This window comes from Schistocerca serialis, chromosome 2 (genome assembly GCF_023864345.2).
Source record: "Schistocerca serialis cubense isolate TAMUIC-IGC-003099 chromosome 2, iqSchSeri2.2, whole genome shotgun sequence".
Classification (NCBI taxonomy): Eukaryota; Metazoa; Arthropoda; class Insecta; order Orthoptera; family Acrididae; genus Schistocerca; species Schistocerca serialis.
The window spans coordinates 97,337,051-97,354,046 of record NC_064639.1 but is presented as its reverse complement, the minus strand read 5'-3'; the positions used below and the strand labels follow the sequence as shown (position 1 = coordinate 97,354,046).

The following is a 16,996-nucleotide window of genomic DNA, read 5'->3' as shown; positions in this document are numbered from 1 at the left end:
CCCAGAGCAAGGCGGTTTTCGAAAAGGAAGAGATTGTTGCGACCAAGTTCTCGCCCTAACCACTTTCATTGAAAGAGGTTACCAAAACAAAAAGAAAACGGGCATGGTATTATTAGATCTCACCTCAGCATACGACACCGTATGGACAAAAGGGATACTGTATAAACTGTCAAAAGTCGTGAAATGCAAGAAGATCATAGATCTAGTCAAAAATATGTTGATAAACAGGAGATTCAAGGTATCTCTGAATGGGAAAACAAGCAGCTACAGGACACTACAAAATGGTCTCCCCCAAGGGTCTGTGCTGGCTCCATGCCTTTTCAATTTATACATAGCGGACATCCCAAACCTGGAATCTCGTTCTTTTATGTATGCAGATGACATCGCTATCGCGGCTCACGCCAACACTTTCGAAGAACTGGAAGAAATTTTAAACAGGGATCTGGAACGATTACAACAATATTATGACAACTGGCACCTCGAAGTAAATCCGACTAAATCCGTGGCATCAATAATGCACTTGTGTAACAAAGATGCAAATCGTGAGCTAAAAGTGCAAATAAAAGGTAAATTGTTGAAAAACGATAGAACGCCAAAATATCTGGGTGTTAAGCTAGATCGCACTCTCACATATAAGAGCCACCTGTACGAAGTCGCCCAAAAAATGAAAACAAGAAACAACATCATAATGAAACTGGCAGGAACAACCTGGGGATGTTCCACTGAAACTCTACGCACATCAGCACTGGCACTTCTGTATAGTGTAGCGGAATATTGCGCACCCGTCTGGGCCCGCAGTAGGCATGTCAGATATATTGATGTGCAACTTAACGAGACAATGAGGCTCATAACAGGAACAGTAAGACCCACCCCGAAACCTTGGCTGCCCGTCCTTGCCAATATCGAACCACCCTCGATTAGACGTGAAAGAGCAATCCAGAGGTACAAAGAAAAGTTCAGGGACCTACCTCCTCCCCCTGACAGATTGATGTCAAGAAATCCCTTCTGGAAAGAACTCAAACAACAGATTGATATCGATAACCTGTGGAAACAGCAATGGCAGGAAAGCAAAGTGAATAACAGTTTCCTTATTGAGGACCCATCTCAATGAGTTCCAGGCTTCCAACTCCAACATAGAGTGTGGGTAACTCTAAATCGTCTGCGGACAGGTGTTGGTCGGTGCGGATATTTTTTGAAAAAGTGGGGTTTCTCCCAGGACCCCAATTGTGAGTGCAGAGAGAGTCAAACCATGCAGCATATAGTTGAGTGCGACGTACACGGACTAGGGAGGAAATCTGATGGACATACATGTGATAAGTGACCAAGCACTTTTGTGGCTGGAAACCCTGAAAATTTTATTGTAAATCATTGTTAATGTTAATTTAAATTTTTATGTTGATGTTCGTAAGTGTATCACGCTTTGCCTGTAGCTGAACGAGAAATAAGTATGGTTAGTATTGCTGTGGTTTCCCTGTTCAGGAGTGTGCCCATTATAGACTCTGTAGACTTGCTGTCCCGGCTCTTTCACGACACTATCGTGGATTTATTTAAACATACCCCGATGTCATCGTATTTTTTACATGGTCGAGAATATTTCAACCAGATGGACAGTGTCGTAATGGTGAGCCCATTAGCTCCAGTTGTAGAATACCTCTTTACAGAGTATTTTGACTATGTCACAACAGGGCTCTTGCAAAGCCTAGTTGTTTTTATTGCTACAACATCATATGTTCTCATGGACATGCAAATCTCAAAGAGTTCGTGGAACATCCACAACCATATAAAGTTGACAATGGAAGAAGAGAAGGATTGGTCCTTGCCATTCCTGGCTGTCCTTATCTGTCGAAAAACCAATGGCTGTCTAGGTCACGGTGTTTACCACTAGCCCATCTACAAGGTTCAGTATTTGTAAGCCATAAGCTAGCACAATCCAGCACAGAAACAGTCTGTTCTGAGGGCACTGGCACATTGAGCTGAAACCATCTCAGACACCAAGAATCTGCCGAGGGAATTGAGCCACTTACGTAAGGTTTTCAAGGGTAACAGTTACAACAATAGACAAATTTTGCAAGCAGTTTCATCTAAGCCGCAAAAGCAGACCTCTGAAGAAGACACAAAGAAGATGGCATTTTTTCCGTTTTGTGGCTCAATAACAGGGAAGATTAGCAGGCTCCTGAAGAAACATAAAATTGATATAGTCTTCAGGCTGCCAGCAAAGATCCGGCAACGAATCAAACCTGCAAAACATTATGTATGCCTCAGAACACCTGGAATATACTAAATAACATGTGGGTGTGTGCAGTTTTATGTCAGTCAGATTGTCTGCACTATTGTAGAGCTTCATATAGAACATGAAAGGTGTTTCCACTTATGCTATCCCAAAAAATCAGCTCTGGAGGAGCATGCATTGAGAAACGGACAACAAATTTCATTCATCAATACTTCTATTATTAAACGGACCAATGGCTTCTGGAATGGTGAAACACTTAAAGCAACAGAGATCCAAATATCAACAACACCCTCAATAAAGATGGTGGATTTCAGCTGAGTCACCGTGGGATCCTGTGATCGGAAAGTTGAAGCGGGCGCAACGATTACGACAACAAAACATTGCCATATATGGTGCAGGACTAGGTACCAGTGATGTCACTGGTAGTGGCACAGCTATATAAGCATGGCAGCAGCATTCAGATGACAGTCAACCATTTGACAATGGCAGAGGAGATTTCTGCCAAAAGTTCGTGGGCAGTTAACCACTTGACGTGGCTTGAGACCCGAGAATATTTTATTAATGAATATAAATTACACAGTCATATTTTTGTCCATCACTGCTTTCCATTTACAGTAAAATCTTTTGATCTGTTAGGGCGCATCATATTCCTCTTCACTAAAATTCTTGATGTTTTGATCCTTCTGCAGGAATCTTTTAGAGGACAGTTGTGGTTCCTGACCACTACTGAAAAATTGTATTGTGTTTGCTCATAGGAGACTGTTTTCCCATGCTTTTTTGGAGAAGTTGAGTAACTGGGGAAAAAATTTCTGCTGTCATTGGTGGGCATTGCCACTGGGTAAATAGTAATGAGAGAGGGAGAATTTTTAACAAAATATTACTGTTGTACCACCAAGCAGACTTACTGGCAGTTGTTCATGTCCCTCGCACACTATGGCTAGGTATTTTCTTCCATGTCGACTAACAGCCATGAAGCCTTCAGCTGTCATCACAATTGATATTTCATTCATTCTTCTAGATTTCACCTTCTGTCCTGAGTTTCAACTACAAATAATACTTTCTTTGGTTAGAGCTCTTACCTTATTAAATTATATAACTTTGTCACATTTTTCTCAGTGATACAGTACCACAAATTTTACATGTGTATATACTTTGCTACAAAACACATCACTTCATATACTCCTGTGGTGAGGAGATGACCAAGTATGTCCATCCAAGATACAACAATTTATTTTATTTTGCATTGTAGTCCTTATGTCAGCCGTCCAATGGATTTTCTCTATAGGGTCAATTACTTTAGTAAAAAACAATAACTTTACTGAATGGAAGGAATGTTCCTACTTCATCCTCTTCACATTATTGTTATCATTTTATTTGCAGGCCCCATTAATGAAAACAATCATCATATCTGTTGTCCACCAATTTTTCCCTTACGAAATCTTGCTATGATCAGTTTCTATAGATTAATGCAGCTAGGATTGGGATGACAACCTCACTATCTCCAGGGCGAATGTTATTTAGGAAATCATGGAATTCATGTAACTCTTCCTTGTGTGGTTATACAACAAATATGTCATTCACATAGTGGAGCCAGCGGAATGATTTTAATTCTGCATTAGTTAACCTGTTGCTCAGAATGGTCCACAAAAATGCGAGCTGCTACTGACAAAAAATTGGGCACATGGATACATTGTCAGATTGCTCAAAAAATCCTCCTTTACATTTAAAATAGCCGAACCACATGCAGATTTTGACCAGTTTACTTTTATCTATGGCAATTTTGCCTCCAATGAAGTACACAGTATCTGCTACTTGGATATCAATAACAAAAGATTTCACATTCAACTCGACAGGAATGTTAGTTGTGGATATCTTTACTGTGAATACTATTTATAACAAATGTTTGGAATTCTTAGTGAGAGGGTTTGTTTTTCCACTCAGATGATTCACTTTTGCTGACACAGGACTGTCTAAAAAGTACAATGGAAAGAATCCCATTCACAATAGGTCTTGGTGTGCATCCTTCTTTGTCTGTCTTTGGTTGACCATATATTCTGGAAGAGACAAGTTCCAGGCAGCAGAATCTTGATAAGAGTGCTATCTAATCTGTAGTTTGATGAAACATTTTTCAATTTTCTTATGACCTCGTATGTCAGATCACAACAACAGTTTCCAGAGCCTGTGTACTGCAAGCTCAAATGTTCGTCATCAGCATTTTTATAGATCACTGATAACAAGAGAAAAAAAGAAATTCTGGCTTCATAGCTACCTGCCATCAAGGAAGTAAATATTATCAGTAAGCCACTTTAGTGGCATGAAAACAATTAAATTTTTATATCATACCCACTGCCTCCCTCTTATCTTATCTTTTATCAGCATATACCCAAAGACAACTGCCCACCATTGGCAGACTGGACATTTTTTTTATACAATAACACCACCAAAGTGCTAGAATACAGTCTTTTATAAGTGAACAAGGCACTGACTTTCAACAGTGTTCTGCCATCTGGGGACGTCAAGCCTGAAGGAGATCCTGCAAGAGGGATCAAAACATCGAGTATTTAAGAATTTTGGAGAGAATATGACAGGCTCAATAGCTCACAAGTTTTCACTATCAGTGACAATGACAACAAAATGTTGCAGACTTGTATGCTTTCCATTTCTCTCTTCCACATAAACAATAGTAAAACAAGAGTATCATTTGTCACTGGAATGCAATTTTAACATATGCCTTTTTACACTACCCTGTTGTGTAAATGACATTCCACAGCGACTACAACTGAATCGTTTCCCATTGTGTCCTGCAATGTGTAGAGCTAGATAGAATTTTGTTGTAAAATTCCGCTTACATATGTCACATGTGTATATTACATTTTCATATATACGAGTATGCTTATTCATGTGTTTATTGAAAGCAAATCTACGTTTGAATTCTTTGTTGCACACAGAGCAAATGAAACGTTCTCCACTAGAATTATCATCATGTTTCACTTCTTTGTGGTACTTCAATTGGTGTTTACTTGTAAAAGCTAAACTACAGTCTTCACACTGAAACTTTTCCCTGACAGAGTGCATGTTCTTCTTATGTCTCTTGAGTTGACAACGTCCTTTGAACTTCGCAAAACACAAGTCACATTCATATTTCCTTTCTGAGTGCACTATTTTGTGAGTATTTAATCTTATTTGATTGTGAAACATGGCTCCACAGACATCACACATCCAAGACTTCTCTGTATGAATGGTTTTATGGCGCTCCAAATAGCGTTGTGATCTGGCACCATGACCACAGATGTGACAGCGATATGGCCACTGATTTGTATGTATTAGTGCATGCTCTTTGAAAGATATTTCTCGATTAAGGCGCATTCCACAAATGCTACATTGTACATATGTCTTTTCAACATATGTTTTAATATGCTTTTTCAAAGCAGACATAGTACCATACTCCTTCTCACAAAAGTAGCATTTGAGTTTTTTTTTCCTCGACTCTCTGGAAAGGTGTTTGGCAATACAGGAATGACTGAGAAGTTGATAATACTCTGACAGTACCACTGAGCATTTAGAACACTTAATGCTTGATGGTTCTACAAAAGGACCCAAGCATTGGGGTTCTTGTGAAGTGCTGGATTCACTATTTGCCTGACTTATTTTTGAGTGAGGAGCTATCTGAATAGGCTCACAACATTCTGGTTCATGAGCAATGCTGGCTTCTTTGTTTGTTTGCACTGGTCTCAAGGGAGGGTGTACACTCCCATCACACATAACTGAGGTTGAGACATCTGGTTGCTTTATGGTGGAATGTTGTGGTTCTGCATTGCCTGTAACACAAAGATTATTATTACAAGACATGTTCACTGTCTCATTATAACATTGCTTTATACATATTCTGAGACAAGAAACTGTGAAATTTGTTTATAATAGATTTATATGTTTATGCAAACTACATTGTTGTAAAAGCGATGGAGTCACAGAACAAAACAAAGTGGAATTATATGACTTGTTCTTGTACCACACATGATGCAAACTTTTTTAATGGTGCCTCTTCATCAGTATGGTTAATACTGTGGTTACACAAAATTACCAAATTATTATCCTTCAGTATTTCGCTACTGTCTGACTGTGTGTAAATAGTTCATTTGGAAACATTTTACTTAAAGACATATTTATTATTTAATATACCTGTAAAGCACATGTTCGTCAAAATTGTGTCCTGCTAAAAACTATTTGTTTTAAGATTGGCATAGCTAATTAAAACACCTTTGTTCTCTTCTTTCAAGGAGATATTTCGCTTTTTCAAAAAAAAAATAGTATTTCAAAACTAATTCGAATTCTAAATTTTTATGTTCCAGAATGTTTCAATCTAAAGTTGTAATTCTTTGCAAAATACAGTGTTATAATTTTGTAGCATAGCATTTTCTTTTTTCATAAATGAATACTGTTACTTAAATAACCTGCTAGTGTGTTAATTATTCCAACTACAATATTTCACTTCCTCAAAAATAATTGGAGAATTTTGGGAATTCAAGTGCACACTAGAAAATCCCCTAATAAAGTAGGTCCTATTGTTTTGTTACTTTGTAATTATACAGCCTTCAGTTAAACATATTTACTTCACTGCCTACTGTATTTTTCTGTCTCTTGTGTTGATATTAAGAATGTAATAATCTTTTATTTTAACAATATTATGAAAAGGATTGATTGCTATTCACCACATAGAAGAGACATTAAGTTACAAAATGGCACAATGAGAAGATAAAAAAAATCCTACTTCGGAAACAGAAAACATACACAGATTCACACAAGCACAACTTTCACACCCATAGCCACTGTCTCCAAACACTGTGTCCTGACTTCAGGCTAAAACTGCATATGACAGCAGCAGCAATCCGCAGTGGGTTGTAGGGGTAAGGAGGCAGCATGGGGTAGAGAGGGGAAGGGATCGCAGGGTAGGGGTGGTGGGAGATGATGTGATGCCTGTGAGTGTGTGCAGGGATTTGATAGGTACAGAATAGGGGTGCTGGGTTCAGAGTTAATGGCTGTGTGTGTGAGTGGCGGCGGGGATGGGCGGGGAAGCAGGAAACAGGAGAGGAAGGAAATAGAAAAGAGGAAAAAGACTAGTAGGTGCTTTGGAAAAATACAAGGCCTATGTATTGCTGGAGTGGGAACAACCTATTCATGGGCCATCTAGAGGAATCCTTCCTAACCAACTGGAATCCCAAACTTCTCAACTGTTTCAGATTCATTAATGTCTTCATGATCTGACCTGAGGGTGAGGAACCCTACCCACATTCCTCCAGAACCTCAACACCTTCTCCCTCATTTGCTTCATCAGCTTCTCTTAAACCCACCTCTCTTGATTTGGTCTTCACCTCAACGATGGCTAAATCTGTATCTCTGTCCACCTGAAACCTACCAACCTCTAACAACAATACCTCCATTTCAAAAGCTGCCACCCATTCAATACCAAGAAGTCCCTTCCATACAGCCTAGTCACCCTGTCACATCTATAGTGATGAGCAGACCCTCTCCAAATATGCCAAGGGCCTCACTGAGGCCTTCTGAAACCAAAATTATCCTCCCAACCTCGTTCAGAAACAGATCTCATATGCCTTTTTTCTCCAGTCATCTACCATTTCTCAGATACTCACTGTCCAGCTACAAAAGGGCACTCCCCTTGTGACCCAGTACCACCCGGGAGCTACTGAATCACATCCTCCATCAGAGTTTAAAACTACCTCTCGTCATGTTCTGAAATGAAGAATTTCCTACTTACTATCCCTCCCCACCTCTCCCACAATGGTAACAGTGGTATCCACAGCTCACAGTACCTAAGCAATATCCTTGTCCATCTCTACTCCACCCTTGCTTTCAACCCCTCACAGCTCACATCCCTGTGATAGACTTAGATCCAACAACTGTCTAATACATCCTCCCACTATCCCAATCCTGGCAGAGGCATTTGCTATCACATCAAAGGTGGGGTACCTGTGAAAGCAGGCATTTGATCTACAAACTAAACCGCAACCATTGTGCTGCTTTCTACATGCAGATGACAACTAAACAGCCATCTGTCCACATGAATGCCGCCACCAAATTGTAACCAAGAGACAGCTGGACTTCCCAGTTGCTGAGCAAGCTGCCCAGAACAACGTGCTTCAGTTCAATAACTGCTTCATGGCCTGTGCCATCTGGATCCTTTCTACCAACACCAGCTTTTCTGAATTTCACAAGTAGAAATGCTCTCTCAGACATATTCCTTCATTCTCAGATCTCCCATGGCCTCAGCCTTTGATAGTCCCTTTTGTCCACCTACCTGTTCTCCTCCCTGCTCCAACTCCAGCACTACACATGCCTTCTATTTTGTCAACAAACTTATGAGTCTTTTCCCCTTTACTACATCTCAACTTCGCCTTTTTCCATCCCCCCACCCAAACACAGCTCCCCACCTTGGCACTTAGCAGCCTTACCTTCTAGCCACCACGTGTAGTGTTTTGAGATATTTGTCAACATCCCAACACACCATTGGAAAGCCATCAACAAGAGATGCTCATGAATAAATTGAATAAGAATAAATGTAGTGGGAAAGGGAAACTGTGTGTTTTCTTTTCTTGTTTGCAGTGAAGGTGGAGCAGTGGTGGAGCCAGCAAGAAGGGGACCAGTAAAAGTGGTATTACAACCACTGGTTGTCCGGGAGTCATTTGTGCCATGGTGCAGCAAGTGCCTCAATCCGAGAGCCATGGAGTAAACAATACACCAACAGGGGCACAATGAACAATTGAAAAGCAGTAGTTGTTTATCTGGGTTGCTATCTCAGGTCCTAAAGTATGCATTTAAGGACATTTTTGAATGTACTCAAGAGAGTGGTATTACCGTAGCAATTGTTTGATGTGTTGTTAAATGAAATAGTGAGAACATTGGGAAAGTTGGGCAAAATGTACCCCTGTTTGTGAGAAGTGTGGCAATTTATTTAGTAGTGCAGTAGAGAGAACTTGCGGAAGCATTCCAGGAATCTTCACCGCAGTTGGATCGACAGGGAGCTGGCACGGAAGGATCTGGACCACCAGACAACTACTCTGAGAAGAGAGGATAAAGGTAATACTACTTTCATCAGGAGTTGTATTAGGGTCGGCAAAATATGGCCCATTTATATCGGCCAGCGATGCAAATTCCTGCTAGTGTTGGTATAAGACTCACCACAAACCCTACAAAATATAAATCAGCAGAAGAAGAGGGAAAAATAAACCTCACACGTCCCTGTGCACTCTCACAGGCAGCATATCACCTTCCCCACCATAGTCCTTCCCCTTCCTACTCCTGCCCCCTCCTTACAGCTACCACGCATCCTGATTGTTGCTCATGTCAGACCCGATTGCAGTCCGCAGTTGTGTTTTCTATGTCCCAAGAAGGACCTTTGTGTCTGAAAGCTTAAATATTTAGCAGTTTTTTAATTATGCCTGTCTGCAACTTAACGTATCCTCTATGTGGTGAGTAGCAATCTATCCTTTTCATAATGTTGTTGTTATCCCATACTGGACTTTCCATCATTTAATACTGTATTTTATAAATTTGTAATGTCTGCAACACGAGCACCTTCTGTATAGTTGTATACAGTGCCATGGTCAGTCAAATGTGAGAATTCAACAAGTACAAATCATGTAGTTTTTGTATGTCATGGCTAGCTGTAATTTATGTCTAGTTATTTTACTGATCATTGCCACAAACAAAATGTTTGAAACTTCTTCAAGGTGGTGCAGCTTAATATCTGTATTTACTTATTTTTGTATTCATCCAGTCATCATCTTACAATGATACAGACTTTTGTACCATAATACAATGAAAAATATTAGTAGACACAGAATATAGAAGTATCCTTCTACAACGATAGGACAGACAGATTGTTGGCCATGGTCTTTATCAAGAACACATCCTGACATTTGCCTGAAATGATTTAGAAAGATGACAGAAAACCTACATCAGGACTGCCAGACAAAGCTCACTCCACCTTCCCAAACACAACGACAATGTTTTAACGATAGCACTGACTCACTTGGATGGTCCATAATGTACAGAGATCTTTGATTTATACACAAGGATACATCGAAAATGAACTTGGTACTAACAAATGTGAAGGGAAATGAAAAGCAAATCTGCAGTGCAGTGTAAATTATTTAATAACTGTTGTCCAGAATCAGTAATCACAGGAGGAAGATTAATGAAAAAGAATGATGAGATAGAGGAAAAGAAAACAGGTTGGCAAATCAACAACATCTAGTAAGAAGTCTACTACCAATTTCTGGGAGCAATCACTAGTTGCACACTTAAAGATAAGAAAGTTCATGGTATAATAAAACAATGCATTTTTTTCTTTCTTTTATTTAGTATGGTGTAATAATTATTTGTGAAATCTTTACAGTGATGCATATGAATGATGAACTCCAAACAAATGATATCACATGGATTCTACAGAGCCTTAATGTAGACGGTTATGACCCACACAATAATCACACTCTTGATGGATTGCTGAAACATATATGGTACAGTAGTTCATTTCCCATGGTGCAGTAGTTATTAAATAACAGGCAGATGCACATAGATCATCAGATTTAACACTTCTCCTGTAAATAATTTTCATTAACTGAAACTTGTCACAAAAAACAATATTTAATATCACATAAACATCAACTCTTTGAGCTACTTTTAGAGCACTTAATGCAAAATAAACAGTAATTGAAAATTCAGCATTAGTTATTTTTCATTGGAAAATTGTCTTTATTTGAATAACTGACTAAAATATATACTATGAAATGCCAGAATTTGTCAGGAATGAAGATCAGTGCCCATAATACCTGTATCACTCTCACATAGTATGCTTTCTTATGTGGGGGAGGATGGAGAGAGGAGGAGTGGAAGTAGACTTTAAAATTTCAGTCTCATTGAGCAGTCACACAGGAATAATGATTTTATTATTAATCTTATTAAACTGCTGTAAAGCTTCAGCCTAGAAAAGAAGACTTGCTCCAATACTTAGAGGATGGGATGAAAGCTTACTGACAAAGCAGCAAGTACAGAAACAGGCTATCAACACAAGGCATAGGGTGTTAGGGAAGACTAGATAGTAAAAAGTTGGACGACCAAGGTCATTTCTAAGTAATGCCCGTAGGAAGTGAATGTCTACAGTAGTGCAAAATTACTTGAGTGATGTATACCAGATAACTAGTATTTTTAAACTAAGTCCAGAGCACAGTAACTTTGACTTAAGCTCTTTGAGAGAAATCTAGATAACAATCGTGTTGCATTCATCAGTGGCCCAGGTAATAGAATAGGCCATAACCACAATTACACAACTTGGGACAAAGCATTCCATTAAATGCCAAGGTCTCAGAACTATTCAAGCAGAACAGTATTCACTTATTTCCTTTACTCAACAGCATCAAATACATTGTACTTTCTATCTGCATGGTTCTGGTAACAAACTGCTCGTACAATTCATTACAAGAAGCATTCACTCTTATTAGCAAGATGTCTGTCAAATCCCAGCATTTCCAAGTTTTAACTATCTTTTTCCAGATTAATGATCCCAAGTGACAGAGCTACAGAGTAAATATGGATTATGATCACTAGTGAAGCAAAACTTGATATTTTATATGGTTCTGAGATGTGAGGTTATGTGACCATTACCAAGGACTGCCCAACTGCTGCAGTTGAGCACTAAAAAGTTAATCATGGCCACACTGTTATTAACAATATTTTGATTCTTGAAACTGCGCTCTAAGATGACCTCTTACTCTGATTATGGATTAGTGTTGTAGATGTATAAATGGCCCAGGAGCCAAAGTTTCACATTCTTGTGAGTGATAGTTCAGGAATTTTACCACATTATTGATGTTTGATTGAAATTGTGCTCTGTTGTGGATTAAGTCTATGAAAACCAAATTTGGTACATGGGTTTAGGTATGCACTATATTCATGGAGTTAGTGCTGTTTTGTGACTGGAGTATTATTTTTTGAGTTATTTGTGTTTTTTCCATTCTGGGTAGCATTGTTATAGATTATCTAATATAAATTTTGCTATAAGGTAAAATCTCTGATGCACCCTCAAGACCATAGTATCAGCTTTACTACAGGTAGAGTGCAGTCGGTGCTAAAAACAAGCTATCGCTGACACTAGTGCCATGGGCCTCACCTGACCCGTCCAGAACAGATACCTAGTGCCCCACAAAAGCAATTGGTAACTGCTCCCAGGCAAAGCACCCACTGCTAAGTGGTCCGAACATAGGCTGTCACCAGCCATCGTTCAAGCAAAAAGCATTTTCTGTGAAGGAGCTAATCTGATGAGAGTACCTGTTTCCACCATGGAAGATAATTGGAGGGTAATGAGAAAGGTGATTTGATAACTGCAATTACACACCCATAACACCACTGAAGTGGTCTTTTGGGGGCCTCCCTCAGTCCACAAACCCAGAGCACTACCGTGAAACATGTCACATTTTGCTCTCACTCAGTGTCATGGTTCAAATTTCCCTGGAGGCAGAAAGATTAGTTGTTTCTTCTAGTTGTCCTTTCAGCCAAACGAAAAATCTGCAGTGATGAAATGAAATGATCATATGCCATTGATGGCCAGGAGTCTCCAGCTGGAGAAATTCAGCCACCGAGTTGCAAGTCTTATCAGTTGACGCCACATTGGGCTAATAATGATGACGACAACACAACACCCAGTCCCTGAGTGAGGAATCAAACCGGGGCCCACTGCATGGCAGTCAAACAGGCTGGTCACTAAGCTACGAGGGCGGACTTTCAAGTGATGAAGTCAGCTGATACCACTGTTGTAGTGGAGATGCAGAAGCAGAACTATAACAATTAGAATGTACGCTATATTCCCCCAACACTCCCTGCTCGCACAAGTTATAAACAAGAAACACACAACACTGTTGTAACTTTGAATGCATTTCCAAGCAAGTCCAACTGCACTGATTGAAGCTCTTTAGCTGATAAATTTGGCTTCTTGCTTTCTACAGGCAGGAGAATCACCAAGTTAGATGTCACATGGCACAAGAGAAAACATGGTGTATATTATGATATCACTGCATGGGCATGTGTGTGCAGGGATATGGTGTTAACACACGACCTATATGTGGTATCTATTGTATCGAGGAGGGAAAAAAAAGTGCAAATACATTAATAATAAAATACAAAGTTGTATTATTTTTGCATTTTATTGTAAAAATTATTCAATAACAAATCTGGCTAGAAGTGACAAGATGATATTATAAAAATGGCACAGAATGTCAGCAGTAGCTTTTTTTCAAAATCGGCGCACGGCTCTACATTTTATTGATGACACCTGTCTCCTGTCTTCAGTGCTCGGGGTACGAAACAACACTTTATTGGCACCTCCCCCTCCCTCCCCCCTTCTAGAAATACATATAGTAATACAAGTTGCACAATTTATTCTAATAATAATATATTTTCCAGAAAATCTTGTTTGCCTTGGAGATCAATGGGTGCATCTCTGCAAGTGGCGCCTGGGGCACGAAAGACCCCCTTGCCTCCTCCCTCCCACCCACCCCCTCCCCTGCCCTCACCCACTACACCACATTGTCCAGCTGATTCTTGGCTACAGTCTGTCAATAGCCAATTATGTGAACAGGCAGCCTGCTGGTTGTCATGCCCATGTAAAACACAGCACAGTGGTTGCAGCTTAGCTTGTAGATGATATGACCACTCTCACAGATAGCCCTGTACTGATGGGATAGGTGATACTTGTGACTGGACTGGAGTAGTTGGTGATGGGTGAATGTATGGGACAGGTCGCGCATCTAGGCCTATTACATCGATATGAGCCATCAAGCAATGGGTTTTGCAATTAGTTGTGGAGTAGGGATAGATGACGATATTGTGCAGGTTCGGTGAGCTGCGGAATACCACAGTGGAAGAGATGGGATGGGTAGCGGGTAGCGCATTCCTCATTTCATGGCACGCCAAGAGATAGTCGAAACTCTAGTAGAGAATGTTATTCAGTGGCTCTAGTACTGAGTGGCACTGAGTCACAAGGACAGTGGAACTTCAGGAGGTCATGCGTGACTGGAGAGATAAGGCACAGGATATTTATTTTTGTAAAAGGTAGAGAGCATAATTTCAGTCTGTGAAGGCCTCAGTGAGGCCTCCTTGGTATATTTGGAGAGGGATTGCTTGTCACTACAGATGTGAAGGCCACAGTTGGCTAAGCTGTGCAGATAGAACTACTTGGTATGGAATGTGTGGCAGCTGTTGAAGTGAAAGTATTGCTGGTAGTTATCATGTTTGATACGGACTGAGGTACTGATGTTGCTGTCTTTGTGATGGGGGTTAGCAATCCCTGCCTTGCAGACCTACTACATTTACCACAACTCTTAAAAACTTCCTCACATCACCATACAGAAGCCATAACCTAAATGGACCTGAAACACAGTTGTGCATATTTACTCTGAAGCCTTATCCCACAGAAGTATCTGTCCTTTCTAAAGGACTTACCTTTTGTGCTATTCCCAAATTCAGCCATGCTAGACTTGTCAAAGACCTTCTCCCAGTCCCTACAACGGAAAGACTTTTTCGTCACCAACCCATCCGATCAGACTCCATCCAACATCAATGTTGAACCATGCCTGACTCAGTTCATTCCTCCAACCAACTGAGATCCACCTCTACTGTCCAACCAACTGAGATCCACCTCTACTGCTGACTTATCACCTGCTGTTAACGTTCCATAATTTGTTAATCTCGAATCCTGCATCACCATCATTCCTCAAATCCCACAACATGCAAGCTAACCTTGTATTCGCAGAAATAACCACAAACCACCACAGAGACCCCATTTGCTCTTGTAGACCAACATATTCATGCTATTACCAGAAACCTACTCTCCACAGTTCCCGTTTCTTAACCACATGGTGCCTGCTTGACACTATTGATGCAACCTCCCTTTACACTAACATCCCTAATGCCCATGGCCTTACCACTATTGAAAACTTCCCTTTCCCAATGCCTGACAGATTACAAACCTACAACCTCCTTTCTGGTCACCATGACCAACTATATCCTCACCTACAATTATTTCCTTTTTGAAGGCATCACCTAAAAACAAATCTGTCGTGTGGCAATGGGCATCTGCATGGCACCATCGTATGCCAGCCCTTTTATGGACCATGAGAGGAATCCTTCCCAACGATGAAGAATCCCAAATGCCTAACCTGGTCCAGATTTACTGGTGAAATTTTCATGATGTGGACCAAGTATGAGGAACATCAATACATTCTCCCCCATTTGCTTCACTTGTCCTCCTCAACCCAACAAGTCACCTTCCTCGATGTTGACCTCCACATCAAAGGTGTCTACATCAGTACCTTCATCCATATCAAACGTACCAACTATCACCAATACCTCCATTTCAAAAGTTGCTGCCCATTCTGTAACAAGAAGTACCTTCCACACAGTCAAGCAATTATGGCCACCACATCTGTGATGATGAGCAGTCCCTCTCGAAGTATACCAACAGTCTCACTGAGGCCTTCACAGACTTGAATTACCTCCCAACCTTGTACCCATCATGACTCAGTACCACCAAGGACTGGAACAATTGAATCACATTCTCTGCCAGGGTTTCAACGTCTCTCGTTGTGGCTTGAAATGAGGAATGATCTACCCACTATCCTTCCAACCCCTCCCACAGTGGTATTTTGCTGCCCACCAAACCTATACAATATCCTCGTCCACCCCTACTACTCCACTATCCAATCCCCTTGGCTCTTGGCTTATATTCCTGTATAGTCTGTATAGTCTGGTCAAAAGCATTAGCTATTCAATCAAAAGTGGGGCTTCCTGTGAAAGCAATCATGCGATCTGAAAACTAAGCTGCAACCACTGTGCTGTGTTCTACATAGGCATGACAACCAACAAGCTGTCTGTCTGCTACGTGAATGACCACCACAAACTGTGGCCAAGAAATAGCAGGACCATTCAGTTCATGAGCACACTGCAAAACACAACATTCTTGTGAGACCTGAGTTTCTCCTGGCATATACAACTTTCAAATAACTTCCGGGAATTCAGCCAGGTAACACTTTCAGCGACCACTGATATTTCAGTGGGAGAACATCCCACCATTTTCAAGGCAAACTGCAACGGACAGGTGGCGTACATGCAAATGTAAAACCTCGGTTCTCGGACTGAAGCAGGAAAGATAACACACACACTGAACACTAGTGCCACCAAAGATGACCAAACAATTGCCAAGGTTGTGCACCATATTAATTCTCCTGCCGCCAATCGCATCAAGCAACATGCTGGCTTGGCTCTTGTTTGCAAAAGGATTCGTTTTGCTCGTCGATGTTTGGATTCTGTTTCCAAAGAATTGTATCGTTTTCATTTAATGGTTGCATCTGAAGTGCCTGATTTCACTTGGGATTGGTTGGACGGTGCCTCAAGGAGTCAAGCTGACTGGGCATACAACTCCATCACTGCCCGGCATTTGGCAAAGTTTGAACATTTTCATCGCGTGGAGTCGGATGTTATAGCTCGACGTTCTGTGATAAATCTCACAGAGAAATCTTTTGACGAAACAACCTTATCTGTGCTAGGGAAGGGTTTAAATTTTACACCCACTCCAAAGAGTTTGCAGGTAGTTGATTTTATTAGTTCAATTGAACAGGCAGTTTGTAAACTACCTCCTGACGCTGCAGAGGAGGTAAGGAGGGAGGCATGCCGTGTTTTGACTAGGGCTCGTCCACCCAA

General features: G+C 40.6%; 1 protein-coding gene across 1 annotated transcript in view; it reads right to left on the bottom strand.

The window, feature by feature from the left end:
* Positions 1-1,088: 1,088 nt before the first annotated feature.
* Positions 1,089-16,996, bottom strand: part of LOC126455752 (zinc finger protein 728-like) — a 108,374-nt gene continuing 92,466 nt past the window's right edge. The window contains exons 4-5 of the mRNA XM_050091517.1: positions 5,102-6,048; positions 1,089-1,346 (exon numbers count right to left, since the gene is read on the bottom strand). Of these exons, the coding sequence (XP_049947474.1) occupies positions 1,089-1,346; positions 5,102-6,048 (1,205 nt within the window). The remainder of the gene's footprint in view (positions 1,347-5,101; positions 6,049-16,996) is intronic.